The following is a 23110-nucleotide window of genomic DNA, read 5'->3' on the forward strand; positions in this document are numbered from 1 at the left end:
AGGATGTTTGTTCATTCACTGAGAGCTTCAGAAATTTAAGATTGTATTTATTGTGGTTTTGCACAGCTGGTAGAAAAATTGAACCACTGTAAAGTATTACAGACTGCATTAGTATTTTGAGGGAAGGCCCTCTGGTCTGTAGCGGTTTGGGTCTCCTCCACTTCTGCCCCATGCATTTGCCTCCTGGTCTTGACGTGTGTCTTCTGCTCCTCTGCCACTAATGCCACCCTGCCAACCTTCCCTAGCATCACTGGAAAGAGGAAACAAAGATTATCTTAGACAGTTTATTATTAAATCTCAATAACTAAAGGATTTACTTTTCACTTCTCCCCCACAGCTTAATCTCTACTTTTCCATAAAACTGAGGACCCACACAAATACCTCACCAACACAAGTTGTTCCAATAAAAGATCTTGGCTCAGCTACCTTGTCACACACAGACACAGACACAAATCTTAGCCTGTCTGTGAATAGCAGAAGCCATCCCAGAAGTGCATCAGTGCAGTAGTTGTGAATTAAAAAGCTTTCCCATTACTTGCCTCCACTAAGTTCTACCCACTCCTCATAAGCTCCTTTGTATCATAGTCATCACGTTCAACAGCAATATTTTAAAACAAGTGAACCGAGGATGATAGTTTTCTTGGATGAAATACCAAGGGCAATATGTACCGGTTCTAGATTAAAGTGAGGTCCTGCCATTATTTAAATTTTAAAAGCCCTGAGGTGAAAACATCAGTCTCCTAGCACATAGTAATGAGATTTGATATCAGAACATATCCAAATAGGTCAACTCAGAAATCACCTTTACAACTCAAGAATGGGCACAGTCTTCACACTTAGCCAGAGGTTAAATAAAAATGTCCTCACTTCAAACAGGACAATAACTAGTTTTGAATTACAATGTACTTCATAATAATTTGATTGCGTAGCTCTTTACCAACTTTTAACTCATAATGCAAGTAGAATCCATTACCTAATAACTTCTGCTGCCCATTTACCGCCAGGCCCTCTTTGGGCAGCATCATAATTCCCACGAGCATGGAAATATTTATCTGCATTTTTATAATTCGCTTCCCGCATGTCGCTGTATGCACGCCACATATCCTCAGCGCCTGGAGAGGAGAGAAAGGATTATAGAGAAACGGCAAATGTAAAACAAAACTTTGAGGTTATTCCACCCACATTCCTCTGAAGCAGTCAAGCACCATTCTAGTCACGTCACCACAGTGGTTTCCAAGTATAGTGCTTCTAGAGAAGGCAGAAAGGCTCCTATATACCACTGAGTAAATACTTGATTTTTTGGTTCAGTGGAAGATCTGAGAAATCCAAAAAAGACTGTTCAGTTTCAACCAAAACTGATTTGTTATGGTTTTTCTCATCAAAATGAAAAACAAAAACAATTGTTCAGGTTGATTTGAATAAACATTTTTGCAGCAAAATGTCAGACTAGGCCACTGTGAAAATTATTAGTTTTGAAGTTTTTTTCCAGCCTAAACTATTTGCCAAATTTGACCAAAATTTGCAAAAAGTTGCAATGTCCCCCTGAAATGCATTTTTTGGTGAATTTAATATTTGTCCCCCCCAAAAAATTGCCCAACTGTCTTTGGTACCCAGGCCTCCCTTTAGAGATATAGGGATTTGCAGCTATTTATGCTTTATTAACTGTAGCTTCCACCAGGTGACATCTTTGGAGGAGGAGATGGAAAGGAGTTCCTTTGAGAAGGATCTCATAAAACCATAGAATCTCCACAAAACTCTGTTGCAATATCTTTGGGACAAAGAAACCCTCTAATTTCTCTCAGTGCTTTTCTAAGGGTCACCAGGACAACGGAGTAGAGGTATGATTCAAAGTTAGAAGCATTGGTCTCCTTTAGGGCTTTGTTTACAGACAGTTTCTGCATCAATGTAACTAAACCTGTTTAGAAACCAATTTAGTTAAATCACTGACACACTTAAACTAAATCCATTTAAGGCATTTGTAGGAGTGTCTATTCCAGGGTTTTGCAGCAATTTAACTAACAATTTCTAAACTGATTTAGACTGGAGACAATTGGGGACAAACTAATGAGAATCTTTAGGCTACGAGTGTACAATGTGAGAACAAGAAATCTGATTTCATAGACATGAACCTCTATCTACCACTATAGTTTTAAAGAAAACAACTCCAACACTTCTTACAGCAAAAGGAAGAGATCATGGAGTATCAACCTAAAAGTAGAAATGTGAGGATATTTGGGTCAAAAACGTGCAGTGGCAAATAGGAGACAATAACTAGAATCAAAGATGATGCTGAGTTGTTTCTTGAGACTAAATAAGCCATAACAAAAGACGACCTGGTGGTCCACTATAATGTGATCCACATCTCCATCCAGACAAAACCTCACATACCTCCCCGATTGAAAGCATCTCTATTCAGGAAGGGTGCTTAAGTACATGCTTAAGATTTCTTAAATAAGGATGGATTTAAGCATGTGCTTAAGTGTTTTTCCTCAGTCAAGACCTAAGAATGCAGTTCTGCAAGGTGTTGAATGCCCTCAGCTCACCAGACTGAGAACTAGGGAAGTTCAGCCCCGTGCAGAAGATGCTCATTCCTGTAGTGCTGAATCAGGACCCAAGTTATCTGACCCCAGAAACATTTCCAGGAGGGGGAAGGAAAGCTTCTGAAATTATTCAACAAACAATTTACAGTATGCTGTATTTCCTTTACTGGGAATGGCATACACCTCTCACAAAACCAAGAACTAACAAATAAAAGGTAACCATTAGTCATCAATGCATTTTTATGCCTCCAGCTTTTACTAGACCCACTGAGATCCACATCAGGCAATTGCAACAGTTAAAGTCAGAACACGGTCAGTTGGGTGCACAGGTTGCAGTTAAACATCTTGCTAAATGTTAAATGAACCTTGTCTGGTGAAAATATCTGTTTAATTATGATCCATAGGACAATCCATGGCCCATACCTGCCATCTGATTTGCTTTGATTCAGTAGCCTTATGCTTGGACTCCCAATGAGGGACCTAAAACTGCATCTTTTTAAGGGATCAGAAAAAAATTCTAATATATCTTTTTGTGAAGAACTGAGTAAATTTCTTATTTACCAGAATGTATCATAAATTGTTCTAGAGCTTCTGTCTTTGGCTTGGCTTTGTTGGGTTTTTATTAATTTTATTAATAGCTACACCATTCTGCCTGCACATAACTTTTGAGAACAGTTTGGAGGATGAACATTCAGTGAGTAAAAAGCATACCTCGATAAGCATCCCTTACGAATGCTCCAGCATTAGTGAACCAGTTCTGGGCACTGACACAGAGTACCAGGGACAATAACAACATGCAGTTGTAGAACTTCATAGTTCACTTATTTAGGCTGTAATAGAAGGAGAGTATATGTCATAAAACTGGGCAATATTTTAAAGACTCCAGCCATAATGTTCATTCTTCTTATAACCGCATTAGAGCAGATACATGGATCAAAAGGATCACACACAATTCAGAAAAGTTACCAAAGTGATGATTTCTACTTAGAAAAATGAAATGCTCTCTGCCATCACAGCATCCGTCTCAGAGCTAAGATGTAAATATAGAAGTTTTAGTTTCTGGTTAACAGTTTCTATATCATAAAAATCACTTGTTATAAGAAAAAAATTGAATATATAGCAAGTTAAAATGGTATAAATATGAAGTTTCCATTTAGAATTAAACTTACCGGTGCTATATTGCAAAGCCCCTGAAAAATTGAGTTCTTTCTGATGGATTCTCACAAGAAAAATGGTACTTTATTTATAGGAAGCCTTATCTCAAAGAGCAAATAGGAAATAATTTACAGAAACATGGCTAAATTCAAATTGAGCAATTATTTGCTTGTTGAATGCAAACAAACATTGCTTCTGTTGGGAATTTACTGCAGTAAATTCCCTTATTTCTTCTTGAGGCTTCCTGCTTTCAATTGGTCAATGTCTGTATTCTCTCTCTCTCTCTAGCTCCAAGGATCAATTACTTAACCAATGCCTAATATGATGAAATGTCCATCATTTACTGGAAGTTGCAGGCAGTCACTTTTTCTGACTTGCTTCTATTTTTTTTTTTAATTCATGAAGTGAGTAATGCTTTATATGAGATTTTTATGCAGAAGTTTTAAGTAATCATCTGGCATGTACCATAAACACCAAATCAGTTTTATTCTTATGTATAATTGTTTGTACAGTGCCTAGTCAAGCGGTCCTAGTCCATGACTTTGGCTTCAAGAGGCTATGGTAATAGAAATAAATTATAAAACTTAAATGACCAGAGCTGGTCAGAAATGGGATGTCATCTTCGCAGACATTTTAATTTTTTCCCCTTTTAAATTTAGATGGAAATTTGTCAAAATTTTGAACTTTGAGTAACATCAACTAGCTTTTATTACCACCATTATGATCACTAAAGGGAGAGGTTAATTTGTCTGAATAGCGGTTAACTTAATGTGTAGCTTTGTTGGCAAGATCTAAGCCATAAGCTAGATGCCATTATATGAAGAGTTACAAAAATATCTTTTCATTCAAAATATTACCTGTGGATTGGAATCATCAGCTCTATCAGTAATTCAGGTTATTTTGTAAAATGTTTTCATTTGTGATAAAACACAATCTTAACTATCAAAATGTTATTTAAATGGAGTAAACACAGTTTACATTCTCCGATCAGTGCATGGGCGATATGTAAAACTGTTATTGATTCTAACTGCAAAAATGCAGGTAAATATCTATGAGTTCAGGTCCCTAGTATCTACTAGTTTGCCCTCTAAAGTTTGCAAACTAAACAGCAGATCTTGTAAATGGTCAATGTGGTTCTTATGGGAATGTAATCTGAATAAAGTCATCATGATTGGGAAGGTGTTGTGAAACAGTGCTAAATCAGTCCTGCTCACTAGTCCAACAGAATTCTATGACTTGCAAACACAGACCGTAGCTGTATTGTCCATGCTCAATGCCCTGTTGACCAATTTGGCTTTGAGCTTTCTGGAAGCTTTCGGAAGTGTTTATGTTCAACAGTAACAGCCCTGACAGCAAAATGACATAGGCTGAATCGTGTCATTTTCCTTTAATCTTACTCATTTTATTCCCACGAGCATCTACACTTTTCTAGACAAACTCCAACTAGTCTTGAAAAAAAGGGAAAGATAACTCCTAGGTACTGTTATCCTGGATAGCATTTACTTACTTGTAGTAACAAAGCTGTAGAGATTTAGAAGCTCAGTAGTCCCTGAGCTACACCTGCATTTTCCCTTAGATGAACTGAACTTGCTGGATACCACTTATTGTAAACGCATTAGTTTTTCAGACCCTCTATGATCTGCCTACCAGAGACACTGCACATCATCATTTAAAAGTAGCAGTGGGTTGTATAGCTGGAGATGAACAGTGGTATTTAAGGTGATCTACATGTTTCCTTTAGCCCTCTTTTCATTCACTCAACATTCTGAAAACATTCAAGCTTCTGGACTGAAATTTTACAGGCCTGGTCTCCACCCAAAGGGAAACTTTTTTATTATTATTATTAATTTGAAACAAAATCCATTCAGTACATTTTGTCCTATTGTAACAAAAAAGCTTGAAGAGCAAAATGACTGGAGATAAACAATTAACATTTGGTAAGAAAAAAAGGAAGTTCCTTGTAACAATACTTTGGATTTGGCAGGCATGAGGGTTTAAGAATCTCACCTTATCTTTAAACACTGATTGGTATGATTTTTTGGTGCTTTTTAACTGATGTCCTAAGAAAGAGTAAGCTGCTGTGGCTAACTTTGCCATGCAGGAGGCCAGCCAACTGCCTTCGGACCTGCACAGTTAAGGTGCAAACAGTACGAAGCAGAGTGCTGGTAATTTACAATATCATGCAGACAGTCCTTTAATATTCCTCAATGTTAAAACCTTCATCTGTTCCATGTATACAGTTGTCAATTCAGTAATATGCATAAATTCAGAGAAATTCAGGGTTGTTCTTACAGAATGTTTTTTTCTTTTAAAAGCTTCAGTTTACAAGTAGAGAAACTGAGACACAAAGAAAGTAATAGATCAAAGGCCACAGCACTCACTCATAGAACCCAATTCTACTGATTCTCAGCGAAGTTGCCTTATCTTTTGAGACCTAACCCACCTCACTCAGAGGATATCCAAAAGGCTAGGCTTATTGTGGAAACTTGGAAGTGAGCCTGGGCATTCCAGTAAGACAGATGATTAGGGTATCTAATGAGGAAAGGTACAGTTTCAGTCACAGATCAAGAAAGACCTTCCAATTTGTCCAGCAGAGGACGGCTAAGCATCAGAATAAAGTGCTGTCCTCACACTTGAAGGGTAATACCTCCAATTAAACCCATGACTGCTCTGTTTGTGAAACCCCATGATCTAATAAAACCTAATTACGAGTAAAACACAAGTCGGAGTATTAACTCGCCTTCTAGAGTCTTAAGGAGTCCTGCATCCAGCTTACCTCCTGAGGAGTCCAGATGCTTTTACTGGATACAGAGTGGCTGGTGATTATTCTGAGAGGGGGGATATAATGTTCTGTTTCTTTCATGTATACTATTTGACAGTTGGGTCTTGTGTGTATTTTTTTTTCTTCTGTTAAACAATGTACAAAAAAGTAAATTCACTTGGGTATTATTGCAACTACACCTCTTTTAGAGTTTGACCAACATATTTGGATTCTTGTCTTGACATGCAAACCCACTATACAGACAATCTTATTATTAAGCCAAGTGACACGATTTCACAAAGAATTAGCCAAAAAGGTTAAACACGTGTTAAGGGGCTCAGAACGTATCTGGGTGAGAGACTTTTCTTTCTTATGCTTGCAGTGTGCAACCGCAGCATTTCCTCCGATGAAGTCACAATGTGTTCAGGTATCCTTCACATCTTATTCACATAGAAATAAGGAAATCAAGACTAAGTCAGAAACACTTTTTTTTAATTGAAACCTCTTAAAATTAGTTGAAACCATGAATACAAGTTCATTTTAGGTGCAATACACTTAAAAAATATTGTATAACTGTGGTTAATACTAACAGTGCTATGCAAAATGAAAAACAAGCTCTTTGAATGAAAGTTTGTGATATATTGTAAAAGTCAGCATTGTTAACTGTGCGTTTTAAAATAAAGGTTATTATGTACACAAAGCTTTCAGCTGTTTTTCCTGACATGACATCTTCACCCTCTAAGCTGAAGAGATTTCACTAGACTTTTCCCAAAGAGAACTGGTTCTGTATTTTCCTGAGACAGAGGATTCTTCCACTTATATAAATCTTTACTTCTTTGAAGTGCTGTATAAAACTGAACCAATTAATTCTAACACCCACATGAGGTAGAAATGTTCTCATTTTAGAGGTCAGGAAACAGAACAAATCATTTTACCTTTCTGTGCCTAAGCCTCATGGCATATCAATACCAAAGTTAGGACGACAGAGGAGTATCTGACTTCCAGGGCCGGCTCTAGGCACCAGCATTCCAAGCATGTGCTTGGGGCGACACTTCTCAAGGGGCAGCATTCCAGCCCTTTGGGGGCAGCACTCCGGCTTCCCCCCCCCCCCTTGTGGCAGCAAAAAACCTGAAGCTGGCCCTGCTGACTTCCAATCCTTTTCACACCTATGATAAATAAGACCATGGGGTGCCTGAAGGCATAGGATGGCACATTTGTGCTGTTTCCAAACTTCAGCTGAAAATCTCTACCCCAGGAAATACTGAAGTCGAAAGAAGACGTTTTGTTGGCTTGTCACAGACAGGAACCTTAAGGTATGAAATACCTGCCACTGGACCTATTTCTGTAGACATTTATTCCCACACCAGAGGAGCTATGAAATGCTCCACCATAAGGGAGTGACTTGTTCTCGCAATTGAGACAAAGAGGTTAGCCATCCAACTGCAGTTTTATATATCAGACCAAACTTTACAGATAAAACTTACATTGACCAAAAAATAATTAAATTTTAAATAAAATAAAATCATTAATTTGGAATGCAGCAAACAATGGAGACAAAACTATATACATAAAACATATAAAGGCTCTTATTTTAAAGGGATACTGTCAAATAAATTTACTCACAAAATTCTGGTGTGGGAGAAAAAAATGATGGCATTTTTTATAGGGAGTTAGTTCTTTAGGGTTTGATCACTGCCTAGATACTATAGCATTGTGCTAGTGAATAAGGCTCTAAATTGAAATGAGCTAAAACCAAAAGTAAATCTCACTAGTCTGTTTTCACTATCTAAGCTCTAGGAAGTTCAGAATGCTATTTTTTGCAAATGATTAAGTAAAATTGGGTGTTTTAAATATTCAGTTTTAATAATCTAATGTTTATCTTAACAGTGGTAAAGGTTTTTTAAAAATATGATTCTTAGCTTGACAGCCTCCCTTTAAAATACTTTTTAAAAGGCAATTTTAGATGAAAAGGTATGCAGTTGCATCATTTCGTCCAAAAAGACAAAAAAATCAGTTATGAAATATTGACATCTAAAGATATGTTGATTTGTGTGGTAACTCATCTGAAGATGACCTCGTGACAGATTCCTACAATTTACAAATGCTGTGTTTACACTTTTTTCCAGTGGTCTATTAATAAATGAGTATTTTAAAGATTTAATGCATATCTCTACACTATGCAATCAATACCCCATAACATTATTTTACATAGCTCTTAAGATAAAGCTGTAGCTATTCCAATAAATAAATCAAAAGAGTAGATATTCTATAGAATTAAGGAAAAATCTGCATTCTTGCATGCATTCACTGCGGCTATTGACAAAAGTGAATGTCAGATGGGAAAACAGTTTGGGTGCTCATGCTAGCAATATACACAGAATTAATCCTTTTGAAATTTACATCTTAACCAACCTACAGAAGAGTTGCTGAAGGCAAAATACACTATTTTCAAACCTAATTTAATGTTCAAAGGACTGTACTTTTAACCAACTGTTTTAATTCATTCAGAGTTATTACCAAATTCATTCAGCACTTTTAATCCTATTGTAAAAAAACCAAATCTGTTAGGACACTTGTGGTCTTAATTTCAACAAACATCGGAGTATTTCAATCTAACAATTTCTGAATCCTGTTTTAAAAGCACATTTTAAACTATTTAGGAAGAGCTGTAGAAGAAAACTCAATTCAGGTGCTATTTTCATGCAGTGTAGCTGAATCTTGTCCATACAATAATGTAGTTTGTTTCTTAGAGGTGATGAAAACTTAAGAGGCAATTTAATGCAGCATATGCACAGTACACAATTTCATTTCACCGTTTCCTGGCATATTTGCTATGCCTGCTGAGACCACAGAAAACGGTCACACCTTTCCAACATGGACTGTATCAGGGCTCTACAGACAAAAGAGAAAAAAAAAATCAAACATATTCTTTACTAATTTGCTGGACACTAGCTTTTAGAAAGAGTTTAAACTGGCTGATGCAGTGATAAATATAATTCAGTTTCAGAGGGAGCCCTATCATGCCCCTGCCTTTAAAGATTTTTCCCTAACCTGAATAGACAACATGAGTGGCAAACTGTAAATAACAGAAAATAGAAGATACAAGAGATTTTATTTTTTTTATTTAAGGCTAGTATTTAGGGCTTCCTAGATTCCAGGCCTTCACTCTTGCTTGTAACCACCACTCAGGACTGATGTAACACAGATTTCAATAGGACCTTCTCAAGTGCCATCTTCTAGAACTTAATTCACTTAATTCCACTTTTTTAAAAAAGCATGCATGCAAAAACATAAAGGAGTTAAACAGTGTATCTGCAGGTAAACTACTTCAACAGCAACCTCTGCAGTGTAAGTATAGTCCCAAATTCCAAATACTGTAATGTCTCATTGCACTATTACAGCATTTATGAAGCAGCCATCAAAGCAGTCTAGATCTAGGAGGATGTAGTATAGGTAAGGAGTTTCTGAATTCTTCAGCAGTGGACATCTGATAGTTTAGTCATTTATTCCGCACACCCACCCACCCTTTTTTTTTTGGAAACATTTATTCTGAATATATTTTCCGTTTTTAAGCTACATGTCTCAAATATACCTCTTAAATTGGGGACAGAAGTATTTTCAGGAAGTTTTACCACTCTAACACTGTTTATACTCTTGGAGCTGAAGTCTGAAGTGTTTTCACTTCTTTTTTAAATTCAATGAAAGAAAACTATGGCCTAGGACGGCACTGAGTGAAGTATCAATAAACTGTTCTCTATACACACATCTTACCTTTGCCTTTTTTCAGCAATTCTCAGTATTTCGCAGATCCTGGTAAATCTCTCAGACAATTCTGCCGTCAAATCACACTCCTGCAGTATTGGCAAGGCACGATCTGGACCAATTACCTTAGCCAACAAAAGAGCTACATTTTCAACAGTAATGCAGTTTGACCAATTAGTGCTACCATTGCCGATAGTATTCCCATTCTGTGTACCATGACAGTGGAAATCAGTGCTGCGACTTTGTGCAAGATGGAGAAGGAACTTCCATTCTTCCACAGTCTCTGGAATTGAGCCTAAATGCAAAATTAAATGACTGGCTGTAGTTATCTGTGAGAAAAAGCTTGTAGCAAACCTAATTTTACATCTATTTGCATTTAAAAGGAGCTAGTTTTCTAGAGTCAATATTCTACATTCATATCTTAGTTAAACGGCTTAAAATGCATTTTATTTTTTGACAGTCACACAAAACATTTTCAAATGTATTGGAGCTAATTGTTAGGGCTGAGGGCCACTGTGCACTAAAAACAGCTTTTTCATAGCCATTGTTGTGATTTTGGATTAAACTAAGAGCCAAAGAATTCCTTTGTGTGTCTTTTTAGGATATTGTAGATTTTCACTGCAATTCTGCCCTCTGATACAGAAACTTGCTCACTATAGCCTAGAAAAACCACTAGATAGTACTAGCAAATTAGCTGATTCTCCAAGGTACTGGGCAACAGTACCTTGGAGAGGGAAAGCTGAAGCCAAAATATCTGATTAAAATGTCAAGAGATTTGAACCACTCAAGACAAGACTATGGGGTTTTTTTGTTTTTGTTTTTTAAACACTGCTGTTTTGTTAGAAGACAAGAATTAAACTACAGGGTCACTGATTTATACACTCAATTATATTTATGCTGTACAATATACTATATTAAAGTGTTACAAAACGCCGAGTGATCTTGCTATACCAGTGCTTAAAACTCTCATCATTCAACTCTCGATAAATGATTCTCTACACTTAATCGGTAATCAATACATAGTCAATATAGATCATGTATTATACTGGTGTGCTCACGTGTTAAGATTCACTAACCATGTTCTCCATCCAACAGGTTCATATCATCCAAATGAACAATATTAGTAAAGGCTTCTATTCTTCTATCCAGTTCCAAGCAGAGAGAGAGATATCCAGGCCAAAAGCTTAAAAAAAATAAAAAAAAGAGACTGATGATTTCCAGAATCAAATACATATCTGCTTTAAACTAAAGTCATTGGTAATGAAATGCTGATTTAGCAAACTCATGAGTAAGAGCAAATAATCCCAAATACTAGGCATAACCTGGCAATTTCAATGTGGCAAAACATAGGCCATGCAGTAAGTCCCCAGAACTGTCAGTTTATTGAATGAACTAGAGTCGCCAGCCTCACAAAGGTCATAAGTGCTCAATGATAAGCACATGTAGGTCCCATATTGCAGTGAGGGTTTTTTTGTGAATGACAGTGGGAAAGGGTCAGGCGGAAAACAACCATCATATGGAGGTAAGAGCTGCATAAGGAAAAGAAGGGAAGTCATTAGGGAAACAAGGTAGTGGAGGTAATTAGGAACAGAGGGAATGTCTTTATGCATACAAGAGGTCCATGAAGTCTGGTGGGTAAATTTCTCTCTGCTAAAGCAGGTTAAATACGGGAGAGGCATTAGTGTAATTATGAAGGTACAACCCTTGTGACTTGCTTTGGGGTTATTGCCTTGGTCACATTTTAGGTCAATAACATTTGTTGGGAGTAAATAGAGCTTAACAGGTAATGGAGTAGTACGTGCTACAACATGACTTTGTTGCTTCTTAGCTACAAAGCGAGGTATTACTGCAGAGGTACATTTTACACGGGCTATTTATAACCTATACATGATGGCACTTTTAAATAAAGCCAGCCACAAAATACTTCATTTAAATAAATTTAGTTGACAGTAGACTGGCAGGAAACATATTGGCTTTCATTTGTATATTCAGTGGGCCAAGATACCAACTAAGCCAGTTTCAAGAATAATCATAATTTTTCAGTAAACTACAATGTTTCCAACTTACCCATATGACTTGCAGATCTCAGCCATCCTCTCTTTTGTTACAAAATCAGCTGGGAGTTTAATCAGAAGCAAAATCAGTTGGCTATAGCCCCAGGTAAACAAATGTGAACGTGGTCTGGGAAGACAATTTAATTCACAAGTTAAATGTTAACAGTCTCATGACTTAAAAAAAACTGTTTTTTATCAGGAGGCCAAACAGATGAATGGAATTGTTTCATCTTTCACATGAAGTTTTGACAATATTCAAAGAGCAGTGTGTCCAGCTATCTTCTTGACAGACTCACTTAAAATGAGATTTTCCCTGTGATTAGAGAGGGACAGAGAAAAGTTAATGTGGCCTTTTTGTGTACCAGCATCACCATTAGGAGGCATGTGCACAGCTCACTCGAAAAAGGGCATTTTTTATACTCCAACTGAGCCAGTAGGGGAATTTCACACATTTTAAAAAATGTGTTCCCCAGAAACACTCTGAAAATGATTCTTAAAAACAAAGTGGCAGCTTCTTCAGAGAGAGATGTATTTATAGTCGTTAAAGAGATCATTCCTGCCTGGATTATGAAGATAGCAAAGTTGTTTAATTCTTTGGTTGATGCTGTTAAACATCTTCAGGTACATGAGGTAACACACCCTAGAGTGAAATTCAACCTACCGCAGAAGGGCTAAGGCAAGACTATGCCTCGCTTACAGACCTTTGCTTAATTGAAGGCTTTATGGGGATTCTCTCCATTGGGGTGAATTTCACCCTCTAGGGAAGCGAAATTACTCTGAGGTAGCCAGCTCCACCATGGAACACGTAGCAAGTCTGGACAACTATGTCTGGTTTGTGCAGTGCAATTAAATATACGTGACTTATTACCTTACCTAGGGTTTCCTTCAGAATCCACTGTATTTGTTCTTTGTGGCGCATCATGAGAAACTGCCAAACAAAGCCAATCCAGTCGCAATACTTCAGGATTAAGAAGAGACTGAAGCAGGGACGACCTAAAAAAGAGTGGGAAAATCCACGGGTTTTAAATTGACCAAATATGGAATTGTGATAAACTTTGTATATACTATTTAAAAATACTCATGATCAGTGCACTGTAAGGATGATTTCTAGACAAGTTATGTTTCCTTTAATCTTCAGAAATATTACAGAATACAGCCATATTTGAGTTAATTTGATACATTACAGTCTAATAAAACACTAAGTCATTAAAGGGTTGTTACAAAAATCTCGATAAAATGGAATCTGCTTTGTAATGAGGCGACATGGGAAGAGACTGGTGCACAGAAATTAACTGGCAAAACAAAAGGTTATTTAATGTTAGGTTCCACTCTATTTTTAATGAGCAGGCAAAGTAGCAGCACATTAAAAAAAAACCCACACAGCTGGATGATGTCCAGTCTTTTCATTACGTAACCATTTCCCAACAAGGAAAAAAAAAGCACACAGCACACATGCAGCCCCTTTACCTTTCATCTTCTGGCTTTGATTTAACAAGGCTGTCTAAATATGCTAAAAAGTGGGCAGGGTGATGTCTACAAAGCTGCATGATGTCAGAGGGCAAGATTGATGGGTGGAACTTGATCAAGGGCCTTACAGCTGTTTCCCCAAACTTTTCATAGAGCCTGTACAAACAAAAAGACATCTTTAATGCCAAATCACAGCAAGATTGCCACTGTGATAAGAAAATACAACTCTATTTCAAGATTCTAATTTATTTACCAGCATGTTTCAAGTTCCTCTGCTTGAACACCGCTAACACTAGAACTATCGTTGCAAAAAAGTCTCACAAAAGATTGAAGAGGCTAGTGGGAATATAAATCCAGAGCAAGGCAAACAGGAAATGAATTGACAGTCTGTAATTTGTCATATTAACCAACATGGAAAAAAAAGTCACGCACTACAGACCTTTGAGCATGTGCCAACAACAGAGGACTATCCCAGGGCCCCAAGTCATTTAACAGTTTTAATATTTTCAACATATCTCCATTTTCCATTGCCAAAGTCACTGGACTAGCGTGAGTCAGTTCTGAAACACAAAACATTGTAAATGTTTTAACCTGATCTTGCGAAGCCTCACATCCTAACTGCATGCATATAAGCAGTACCACTCAAATAAATGCAAGGATGCAATTAATACTTTTCTACTCTAAACTTTGCTTAAGCCAACATGGAACAGATTTCTGCATGCCCAAACATAGTCCTCCATCCAGCAAAGAACTTAAGCATGTGCTTAACTTTCTATGCTGAATCAGGGTTCTATCAATTGGTTGCCTTGAAGACCTATCTATAAAGGTTTTGCTTCAGTTTTGGAAGTTGCATATAGCGGACCAAATTCTGTTCTGAGTTACATCCAGGAAGCCTCATTCATTGGGATTGCAAAGGTATGAGAAAGGGCAGAAGGGACTTCTGGAAAAGAAAAGGATGCCTGAGGTGATCAACTGCATGCCAATATGGGGGAATTCTTTTCCAATTCACCGCTGATCTTCATAAATATGCTGTTGTCCAAGCTTTGGAAACAAGCTGAAATATTTGAGCATACTTGTGCCTACTTTGCCCCTGAGGATGCTGAAACTCTTTTCCTAATTTTAGTTTTATAAGTTAAATAATTGAAATTATTTGAGTTCAACAGCACCACATTTTTCAAGTTCTCTTTGAAATTTGCATATTCTGTTTCAACACATTTGATTCATATCACTACCATATTCAGCTAACTGAAGTTGTAATACATATTAACTTGTTTAGAAATAATGTTAGTGTAGTAACTAAACAAGAAGCATTTTCCCCTAGAAGCCACTGGTTCTTATTAACTTAGTTTTGTTTATTAAAAAACTAAAGAGCACTTGTTTCAGAGGTGATTCAGAAAGGAATGTCCCCTCAGGCTGGATTTTTTTCCAGAACAAAAACCTAAAACTTAGCTTCAATTGGTTTAAAAATGAAAACAAAAAGCCACCGCAGTCATTACCTTTCAATCCTTCAATGTAAGTTTCCCAAACACTGGGACTGCTAGTGTAATTGATTGTAATACATCGCTTCAGTCTTTTTAAATCCAGGAGAAAGAAATAGTCCTTTATGAACTGACAAGCCAAGACCCATGACACTGTTAGCTGTAAATCCTGCTCAGCACTTTCTTTCACATTCCCACTCTTGCAAGGAAACACATTTAATTCAAAACATAACGTCGTCAACTCTACTAGGTCCTTGTGAATATCGCGTGCTATGAGACATGGAGGATACACTTGAAAAACATGGTCGGAGGCTCCCTTTGAACTGGCATCGTTTTCACATACTTCTCTGCCAAAATGAGCTTCGCTAGTTTGATCCTGTCCAGTATTTCCTTGCAAGGCATCTGTCTGTCCTTTGCCTACATGATCTTCACTGTGTTGATCTGGTTCAGTATTTTCTTCTAAAACCTCGCTCTGTTCTTCAGCAAGCACATTCTTATCTTCCTTAATGGATAAGCAGTCATCTGAAAAGGAAGGTTCTTTGAAACCAAATGTTTCTTCCAGATACAAAAACCACTCCTGCAAAACTCCTCTCAAGCATTGTGGTTCTAACAAAACCAGTGGATCTTGCAGTTTGTTTCTGTAAAACAAAATGAAAAATGTGTTGCACTTGTTTAATGAATAGTCAAGAGATGCCAGAGCTGATCAATTATACATATCAAATGGACAACTCAACTGTTAGTATATTCCTAGACCAGGGGTGGGCAAACTTTTTGGCCCGAGGGCCACATCGGGGTTGCGCAACTACATGGAGGGCCACTTCCCGCCCCCTAACCGCCCGCTTCAGAACCCCTAACCCATCCAGCCCCCATCGCTCCTTGTCCCCTGACCACCTCCTCCCGGGACCCCCGCCCCTAACCGCCCCCTGGGATCCCACCCCCTATCCAACACCCCCTGCACCCTGTCACGACTGCCCTGACCCCTAACCACACACCCTCACAGGCCCCCTGGGACTCGCACACCTATCCAACCTTGCCTGCTCCCTGTCCCCTGACCGCCCTGACCACTATCCACACCCCCACCCCAACAGCCCTCCCGAGACTACCACCCCCTATCCAACCAGCCTCTGCTCCTCATCCCCTGACCACCCCCACCCAGGACCCCCTGCCCCTAACTGCCCCCCAGGATCCCACTCCTTTATCTCCCCCCACCCCACTTCCCTGTCCCCTGACTGCCCTCCCGACCCCATCCACATTCTCGCCCTCCGGGACACCCACCCCCAACCCTTCCTGGTCCCATCCCCTGACCACCCCCAGAACCTCCGCCCCATCAAACCGCCTTCTCCCCCCCTGACTGCACCCCAAGACCCCTGCTCCCTTACCCCCCTTCCCTGCTCCCTGACACCTTACTAGCAGCAGGAGCTCGCAGCCGTGCCATCCGGCCAGAGCCAGCTGCGCTCCCCACGCTGCCCAGCAGGAGCAGTGGGCCAGAGCGCAGCCCACGTGGCAGAGGGTCTGCAGGGGAGGGGCCAGGGACTAGGCTCCCCAGCCAGGAGCTCAGGGGCCAGGCAGGATGGTCCTGCAGGCCTGATGTGGCCCACGGGCTGTAGTTTGCCCATGTCTGTCCTAGATATTGGTCATACCAATGCTGTTTTCCTGAGTAGTAAGGACAGTAGGGAAGTCACTATATAATTTCCCCAGCATGCTTTTGGGGATCTTACGTCCAAATGATTCACCTAGCTTGGAAGGCAACCATCCAAGTCTCCTCTAATGCTACAGTCCTCTTTTTCCTCAGCAAAACTCACAATGAAGTTATATTTTTAATGGAAAAAAGCCACTATTCAAGTAAGGACTTTCAGATAGCCCAGGGGAGGGCAAACTACGGCCCGCGGGCCGGATCCGGCCCCTCAGGGCTTTCAATCCGTCCCACGGGATTGCTAGCCCCGTGGCGCAGGGGGCTAAGGCAGGCACCCTGCCTGCCCTGGCCTGCGCCACTCCCGGAAGCAGCCGGCACCATGTCCCTGTGTCCCTGTGTGGGAGGCAGGGTAGAGGGCTCCATGCGCTGCCCTTGCCTGCAGACACCACCCCCTGCAGGTCCCATTGGCCATGAACAGGGAATTGCAGACAATGGGAGCTTTGGGGGGGTGGTACCTGCAGGCGAGGGCTGCACGCAGCGAAGCCACTTGCCCCATTCTGCCCCCAAGAGCCATTGCCGGACATGCTGGCCACTTCCGGGAGCGGCACAAGGCCAGGGCAGGCAGGGAGCCTGCCTTAGCCCCGCTGTGTGCCGCTGTCACCCCAGAGCCGCTCAAAGTAAGCGGCACTGGGCCAGAGCCCATACCCTGAACCCCTCCTGCACCCCAACCGCCTGCCCTGGGCCCTCTCTTGCATTCCAACCTCTTGCCCTGAGCCCCGTCCTCACCCCGCACTATCTCCCGTACCTCAACCCCCTGCCCCAGCCCAACATTCATAGCCCTGCATACAATTTCCCCAACCAGATGTGGCCCTCGGGCCAAAAAGTTTGCCCACCCCTGAGGTAGCCATACACCATGTCTGGATATACTTGCACAGCATCATTTTCTACAGATATTTACAATAAAAGCTTTCTGCCAGAGTAAAATATAGCTCTATGCTCTCTACTTACATAGCTTCTGTTGTTGCTATCTTGAGATCTCTTAGCCGGTCCTCTTCTTGAGGCTGGCTCTGTAGCTCCAAACTAGAAAGAAATATAAAGACAAAATTATGCTATCTTTTTAAAACAGAGGGAGAAATAGCATTAATTCTGTTATGAGAAATGCAGCTCTTACTTTTCATGCGAAACAGACAAATGAGACTACAGTATTTATGGAGCAGCTGGACATGAGGAGCAGAAGAAAAATAACTTTTTCCATCTTGTCAACCTATGAGAGTTCTCTGATGTCAAGAAACAAAACTAACTTTAAGCTAAAAACAAATTCATTGCTTAAAATATTTCAATTATTTGTCAATGTAACTCCTGATAATTTAGTGCTCATTCTTTATTCTTACCACTAAGCCACTACAGTGTTTTCTTATTCCTTTAAGCAACCAGTGTTGAGGGAGGGTGACAAAGCTGCTTGTTCCTCTTTTCATTAAAAATAGGATGTAGGCTTTAAAATTCACATGCGTCAACAAGTCTGGTTAGGTACCCAAGCAGGGAACTATATAAGTTTCCCCTTCCTCAACCATTCCAGCACCACGAATGTAAACTCTTAACATCCATTTTCTAGAAGAGTTTGACTCCTGAACAAGCTTTGAGGTAAAAAATTGAGAAAGGAGGCAGGGGGTGGGGAAGGAGAGACCAGATGAATTCTTGGAGCCTCTCTATACAGCCAGCTGGAAAAAAAAAATCTCGAACAGAATCATGTGATTCCCCATTCTATTGAAATGAATGGGATCATTGTGGAAGACGCGAGTTCCCAGTCCTTTCGGCAGCTGGCACATTTGACTAATAAAACTATGTGAGCTTGAACTTACTCGTTTTCATCTTCTTCCTGGGAGTATGCGGCTATACTAGCAGTCACTTCATGAGACTCATCATCATCTTTCATTTCCTGCCTCACTCTGACATCAGGACTCATATGAAGGGTGCCAATCTTTTCAGTAGTTTTGCGTACAAAGCTGGAAACACTAGGAGCCAAAAGTTCAAACAACTGAGATGGCGGTAGGAGAAGAACTCATAGGTCAACACAATAAATCTCCGTCTTTCTAGCCAGCCTCTCACTTCAGAAATCTTTATCATCTAAAGGAGGCAGGAAGAGAGGATGGGCACACTGGGAACCAGCAAGTATCAATCAGTCAAAATCCAACATGCACTCAGTAAGAAACATCTCAGAACTTAATACGCTTTAGTCAAGTTCTTTACGCCTAAGATTTTCAGGCCCCAATGGAGATCACAAAATAAAACACTGGAAGTTTGGTTTAGTGCTGCCTGGTAGAGGGGATTTTACAATTATGCAAATGCTGATATTTTTATTTGCAATGCAGAGAGGCTAATTTTCCATGATAAAGCCTCTAAATTAGCACATGCATAAGAAATTTGTTAATTATCTTTTAATTTGGTCTATAATGACCTTCACAGTGACAAGAAAATTATTCAGGAAATGTACAGTTATGAAGAAATTGTCCTCTGTTTCAATTTTCCATTCCTAACCCTTAGAACGTCTCATTCCAAAGGAAGGCCTACCTACATTCCAAAACTTAAATATATTGGTCCATAACATGTAAGAGTTCTTTAGAAAGCCAGGATTCAAAAGCAACTTCAAGTTCTTGCACTCCGGGTCAGAACAGGCTTAGCTGTGTCAGAAAGAAAAAACAGTTATCTACCTTTACCATAACTGTTGTTCTTCAAAGTATATTACACAGGTCCATTCCATTACAGGTGACTCATAAGCAGATTAATGTGGAGACGATTCAGATTCTACCTGAACAGCTATGATGAAACAAGCCATCCAAAACTGGCATTGTTCCTGGACTGACGGGAAATGGCATAATGAGCAACAAATGTACAAACTGATGACCAGGTGGCTGCTTTGCAAATGTCTCAACCGGGTACATGCGTGAGGAAAGCTGTCTGTGCTCTAGTTGAATGAACCAATACTCCAGGTAAGAGGTGGCGTGACATAAGCTAACTGGTAGCACAAACAAGTGCAAGAGAGGATTTCTTCCTAGATTTCTTAAGTGGAAACCAGTCTATCTTTCACCCTGGCTGCAAATCACAACAAGACTGTGCTGAGGAGCTAAAGGGCCTGGGGTGGCCCAATTAGAAGGCTAATTCTCTCCTCACAGCCAACAAATGATGTTTTTGCTCATCTGTACACATGTAGGCTTTTGGGGCAAAGTTGGCAAATAAACTGCCTGGTTAATGTGGAAATTGGAAACCACCTTTGTCAAGAATTTTGGATGAGAGAGGAGGTGCACTTTATCCTTATGGAAAACTGTATAAGGAGGCTCAGAAACCAAGGCTCTCAATTTACCCACTCTCCTTGCTGAGGTTAATGCAACCAGAAATTAAACTTTCATAGAGAGATGGAGCAGGGAGCAATTCACAAGAGGTTCAAAGGGAGGTCCCATTAATTTTTTTAGCACCAGGTTGAGATCCCCTGGGGGAACAGGTTCTTGTACCTGAAGGTATAATTCAGTGGCTCTCAAATTTTTGTACTGGTGGCCCCTTCCACACAGCGAGCCTTTGAGTGCGACCCACCGGTATAAATTAAGAACACTTTTCAATATATTTAACACCATTATAAATGCTGGGGGCAAAGTGGGTCTTGGGTGAGGCTGACAGCTTGTGACCTGTCATGTAATAACCTCGCAACCCCTGAGGGGTCATGACCCCCAGTTTGAGAACCCCTGGTATAATTCATCCAACCCTCTTAGAAATATGATAGTTACGGGGTTGGAAAAAAGCGATTTATTACCCAGTAGAGGGTGGAACACTGAAATAGCTGCCAAATGGACTTTAATTGAACTGTCTTGATGTTTGAGGTGCAACAGGTAATCCAAAACATGGTTAATGGAAGCCTGCACTAGAGAGATACCGTTTCTGTTGAGAAAAAATAGAAAAACGATTCCATGTGGCCAGAGTACACCTAGCTGAAGGATTTCTCCTACTCAGAAGGACTTCCTGAATGTCTGTTGAGCAAGCCATTTCCAACAGTGCTAACCAAGAGGCATCCCTGCTGCCACGTAGAAGGCCTGTAGGTTGGGGGCACTATTCCCTTCAGTTTGTTTACATCTCCCCCTTCAAATCCTACTTCCCTGTCACTCTTCGGGGACCACTCTTGCAAGACCATTCTTCAGCAGGAGGCCCAATCTCTCCTAGCAAGAGCCTGAGAGAAAGTTCCTCTGTTCCTCAGGGGGAAGAGTTTTTATTTGTGCTGTTTCCTTTGTGCCAAAGCAAAAAGGCAGTCTCAGACCTATTTTAGATCTAACAGAGTTAAAAATGTACCTGAAGAAAATAAAATTCCTTACAGTTACCCTAGCTTCCATTAGTCCTTCCCTGGAACAGGGTGACTGGTATACTGCCCCTGACTTAAAGGACACTTACTTCCATATCGTAACCCGTCCAGATCAACAGAAGTTTCTCAGGTTTGTAGTCAATGGAACTCACTACCAATTCACAGTGCTTCCATTCAGCTTATCAGCAGCCTGTTGCATTTTCACAAAGTGCAGGTAACCATATTTGCAGAGATTGGAAATCCATGTGATTCCTCCACCGGGATGACTGCCTGGCGAGAGTCTCAGTCACTGTTCAGCATGACCATCATTCAGTCCACCTTCAAAACACCAGGGCTGTTTTTCAGTATGGACAAATCAGTCCTAAAACCCGTGCAAAGAATATTGTTTATCGGAGCACGCTTGGATGCTACAAAAGCCCGGGTGTTTCTGCCCCTGTCAAGTCTCCAAATGCTCAGAGACAGTCTTGGATCTAAGAGCACATCCAGTTACCGTAGCACACACTTGGCTGAAGCTTCTGGGACACATGGAGGCATGTACCTGCATAGTACAGCATGCTAGACTACATGTCAGCCCTCAGAAAGCTTCAGGGATGGCTAGCGTCGGTGTATGTCCCCTGCCGACGTAGTTTAGACAGAGTGATTAGTGTTTCATAGGTATCCTCTCTGGACTGATGGACAGATCTTTGGCATATTTGTGCAGGAGTTCTCTTCTTTTCTCCGCAACCAATGCTCAAGCTGGTCACGGATGCCTCATCTCTGAGTGGGCCACATCAGAATCCTGCAAAATCAAGGGTTGTGGCCCTCACAATGCATATAAACATCAGAGAGCTACATGCTACCAATATAGCCTGTTGGACCTTCCGTCCACATACTGTGGGGAAAAAGTCTGCTAGCGTTAACGGACAACACAACAACTATGTCCTATGTGAACAGACAGTTCCTTCTAGCTGTGCCAGGAGGTAATTCTGCTTTGGGAGTTCTGTATAACCAACTCCATTCACCCCAAAACTGCTTGCTTCCCAGGCGAGCAGAACACATTGCCAGGTCCTCCTCCGCTCACCACGAATGATCACTGTTTGGACGTGGCCAGGTCCATCGTCCAGTTGTGGAGAACTCCCTAAGAGGACTTGTTTGCAACAAAGACCAATAGAAAGTGTCATCAGTTCTGCTTCCGAGGGTCACAGCCCAGGTTCTTTGATAGAGTTTCGTGTTCACAGACGAGCTCCCTCCTGCATGCATTTCCTCTAACACCATTACTATCTAAATGTCCTGTTCAAGGCCAAGCAGGATCGTGCTTACCTCATACTAATTGCACCAGCATGGCCTCAGCAAAATTAGTTCTTGGTCTCCCTAGCAATGCTAGTAGGATCTCCTCTGCCTTTCCCATTGGATTCAAACATGACTTCTCAGGCTGGAACATCCATAAACCACAAAGTTCTGATGGAAAATGACCCTCCCATCTGGTTTGGGACACAGAAGACCCGACTTCCAAATCTGACCAAGATGACTAAGTCCCCGCAATAACAGCAGAGCAAAACCCATGTAGACAGGAGACAGGTAAGCTGAACCCAGAGGTGGTAGTACTCAGGATAGTGAAAGTGGCTTGTCTCTGGAATGTACTGGCCCCTTAGGTACTGGAAGCGGCATCAGTACTGCATGCTCTTGCTGACCTGCTCTATGAACTACTGTTGCCGGTCGTGGCTGAAACCACACTTAGATGCTGGTACCAAAAGGTTAAGCAAGTCTCTGTGGCAGCGTACCTCTGACATCATCAATACCAGAATTGGTCTGCAGTCTGCTATGTCTGTATAAGAAATTCAGGGGTCGGTCTCAGCAGACCTGGCATAGGTTCTGGAGTTGACAAACCCCTCTTTGTGGCAGAGGAATGCTCTAGAAAACGCTTCCCCTTCGAGTCCCT

General features: G+C 40.6%; 2 protein-coding genes across 9 annotated transcripts in view; both read right to left on the bottom strand.

The window, feature by feature from the left end:
- Positions 1–30: 30 nt before the first annotated feature.
- On the bottom strand, positions 31–3816 carry LOC120403794 (serum amyloid A protein-like). Of its 3 annotated transcripts, XM_039535468.1 has the most exons (5): positions 3710–3757; positions 3507–3570; positions 3252–3370; positions 974–1112; positions 31–250 (listed from the first exon to the last, which is right to left on the bottom strand). In XM_039535468.1, exons 3-5 carry the CDS (start codon positions 3352–3354, stop codon positions 109–111), a joined length of 384 nt encoding a protein of 127 aa, XP_039391402.1. In that variant the 5' UTR covers positions 3355–3370; positions 3507–3570; positions 3710–3757; the 3' UTR covers positions 31–108. The 3 variants fall into 3 exon arrangements, with proteins under 3 accessions (XP_039391402.1, XP_039391401.1, XP_039391403.1); XM_039535467.1 differs by lacking the exon at positions 3507–3570 and having other exon boundaries at positions 3710–3816; XM_039535469.1 differs by lacking the exons at positions 3252–3370; positions 3507–3570 and having other exon boundaries at positions 3710–3782.
- A 3115-nt stretch (positions 3817–6931) lies between these two features.
- The window catches only part of HPS5 (HPS5 biogenesis of lysosomal organelles complex 2 subunit 2), a 44788-nt gene continuing 28609 nt past the window's right edge, over positions 6932–23110 (bottom strand). For all 6 annotated transcript variants that reach the window (XM_039533586.1, XM_039533580.1, XM_039533583.1 and 3 more), the window contains 10 exons: positions 18710–18862; positions 17859–17930; positions 15236–15855; positions 14179–14299; positions 13740–13895; positions 13146–13265; positions 12286–12399; positions 11295–11401; positions 10228–10513; positions 6932–9348 (listed from right to left, as the gene is read on the bottom strand). In XM_039533586.1, coding sequence (XP_039389520.1) covers positions 9288–9348; positions 10228–10513; positions 11295–11401; positions 12286–12399; positions 13146–13265; positions 13740–13895; positions 14179–14299; positions 15236–15855; positions 17859–17930; positions 18710–18862 — 1810 coding nt within the window. In that variant the 3' untranslated portion in view covers positions 6932–9287. The remainder of the gene's footprint in view (positions 9349–10227; positions 10514–11294; positions 11402–12285; positions 12400–13145; positions 13266–13739; positions 13896–14178; positions 14300–15235; positions 15856–17858; positions 17931–18709; positions 18863–23110) is intronic.

Source organism: Mauremys reevesii, linkage group 4 (assembly GCF_016161935.1).
Source record: "Mauremys reevesii isolate NIE-2019 linkage group 4, ASM1616193v1, whole genome shotgun sequence".
NCBI lineage: Eukaryota > Metazoa > Chordata > Testudines > Geoemydidae > Mauremys > Mauremys reevesii.

Bases quoted from the DNA above. Each gene is read 5' to 3' on its own strand.
- LOC120403794 (XM_039535467.1), bottom strand. From the start codon at position 3,354: ATGAAGTTCTACAACTGCATGTTGTTATTGTCCCTGGTACTCTGTGTC. The intron at 1,113-3,251 runs GTATGCTTTTTA...TCTCCTCTCCAG, and splicing joins CGTAAGGGATGCTTATCGAG to GCGCTGAGGATATGTGGCGT. The intron at 251-973 runs GTAATGGATTCT...TCCTCTTTCCAG, and splicing joins TGGGCAGCAGAAGTTATTAG to TGATGCTAGGGAAGGTTGGC.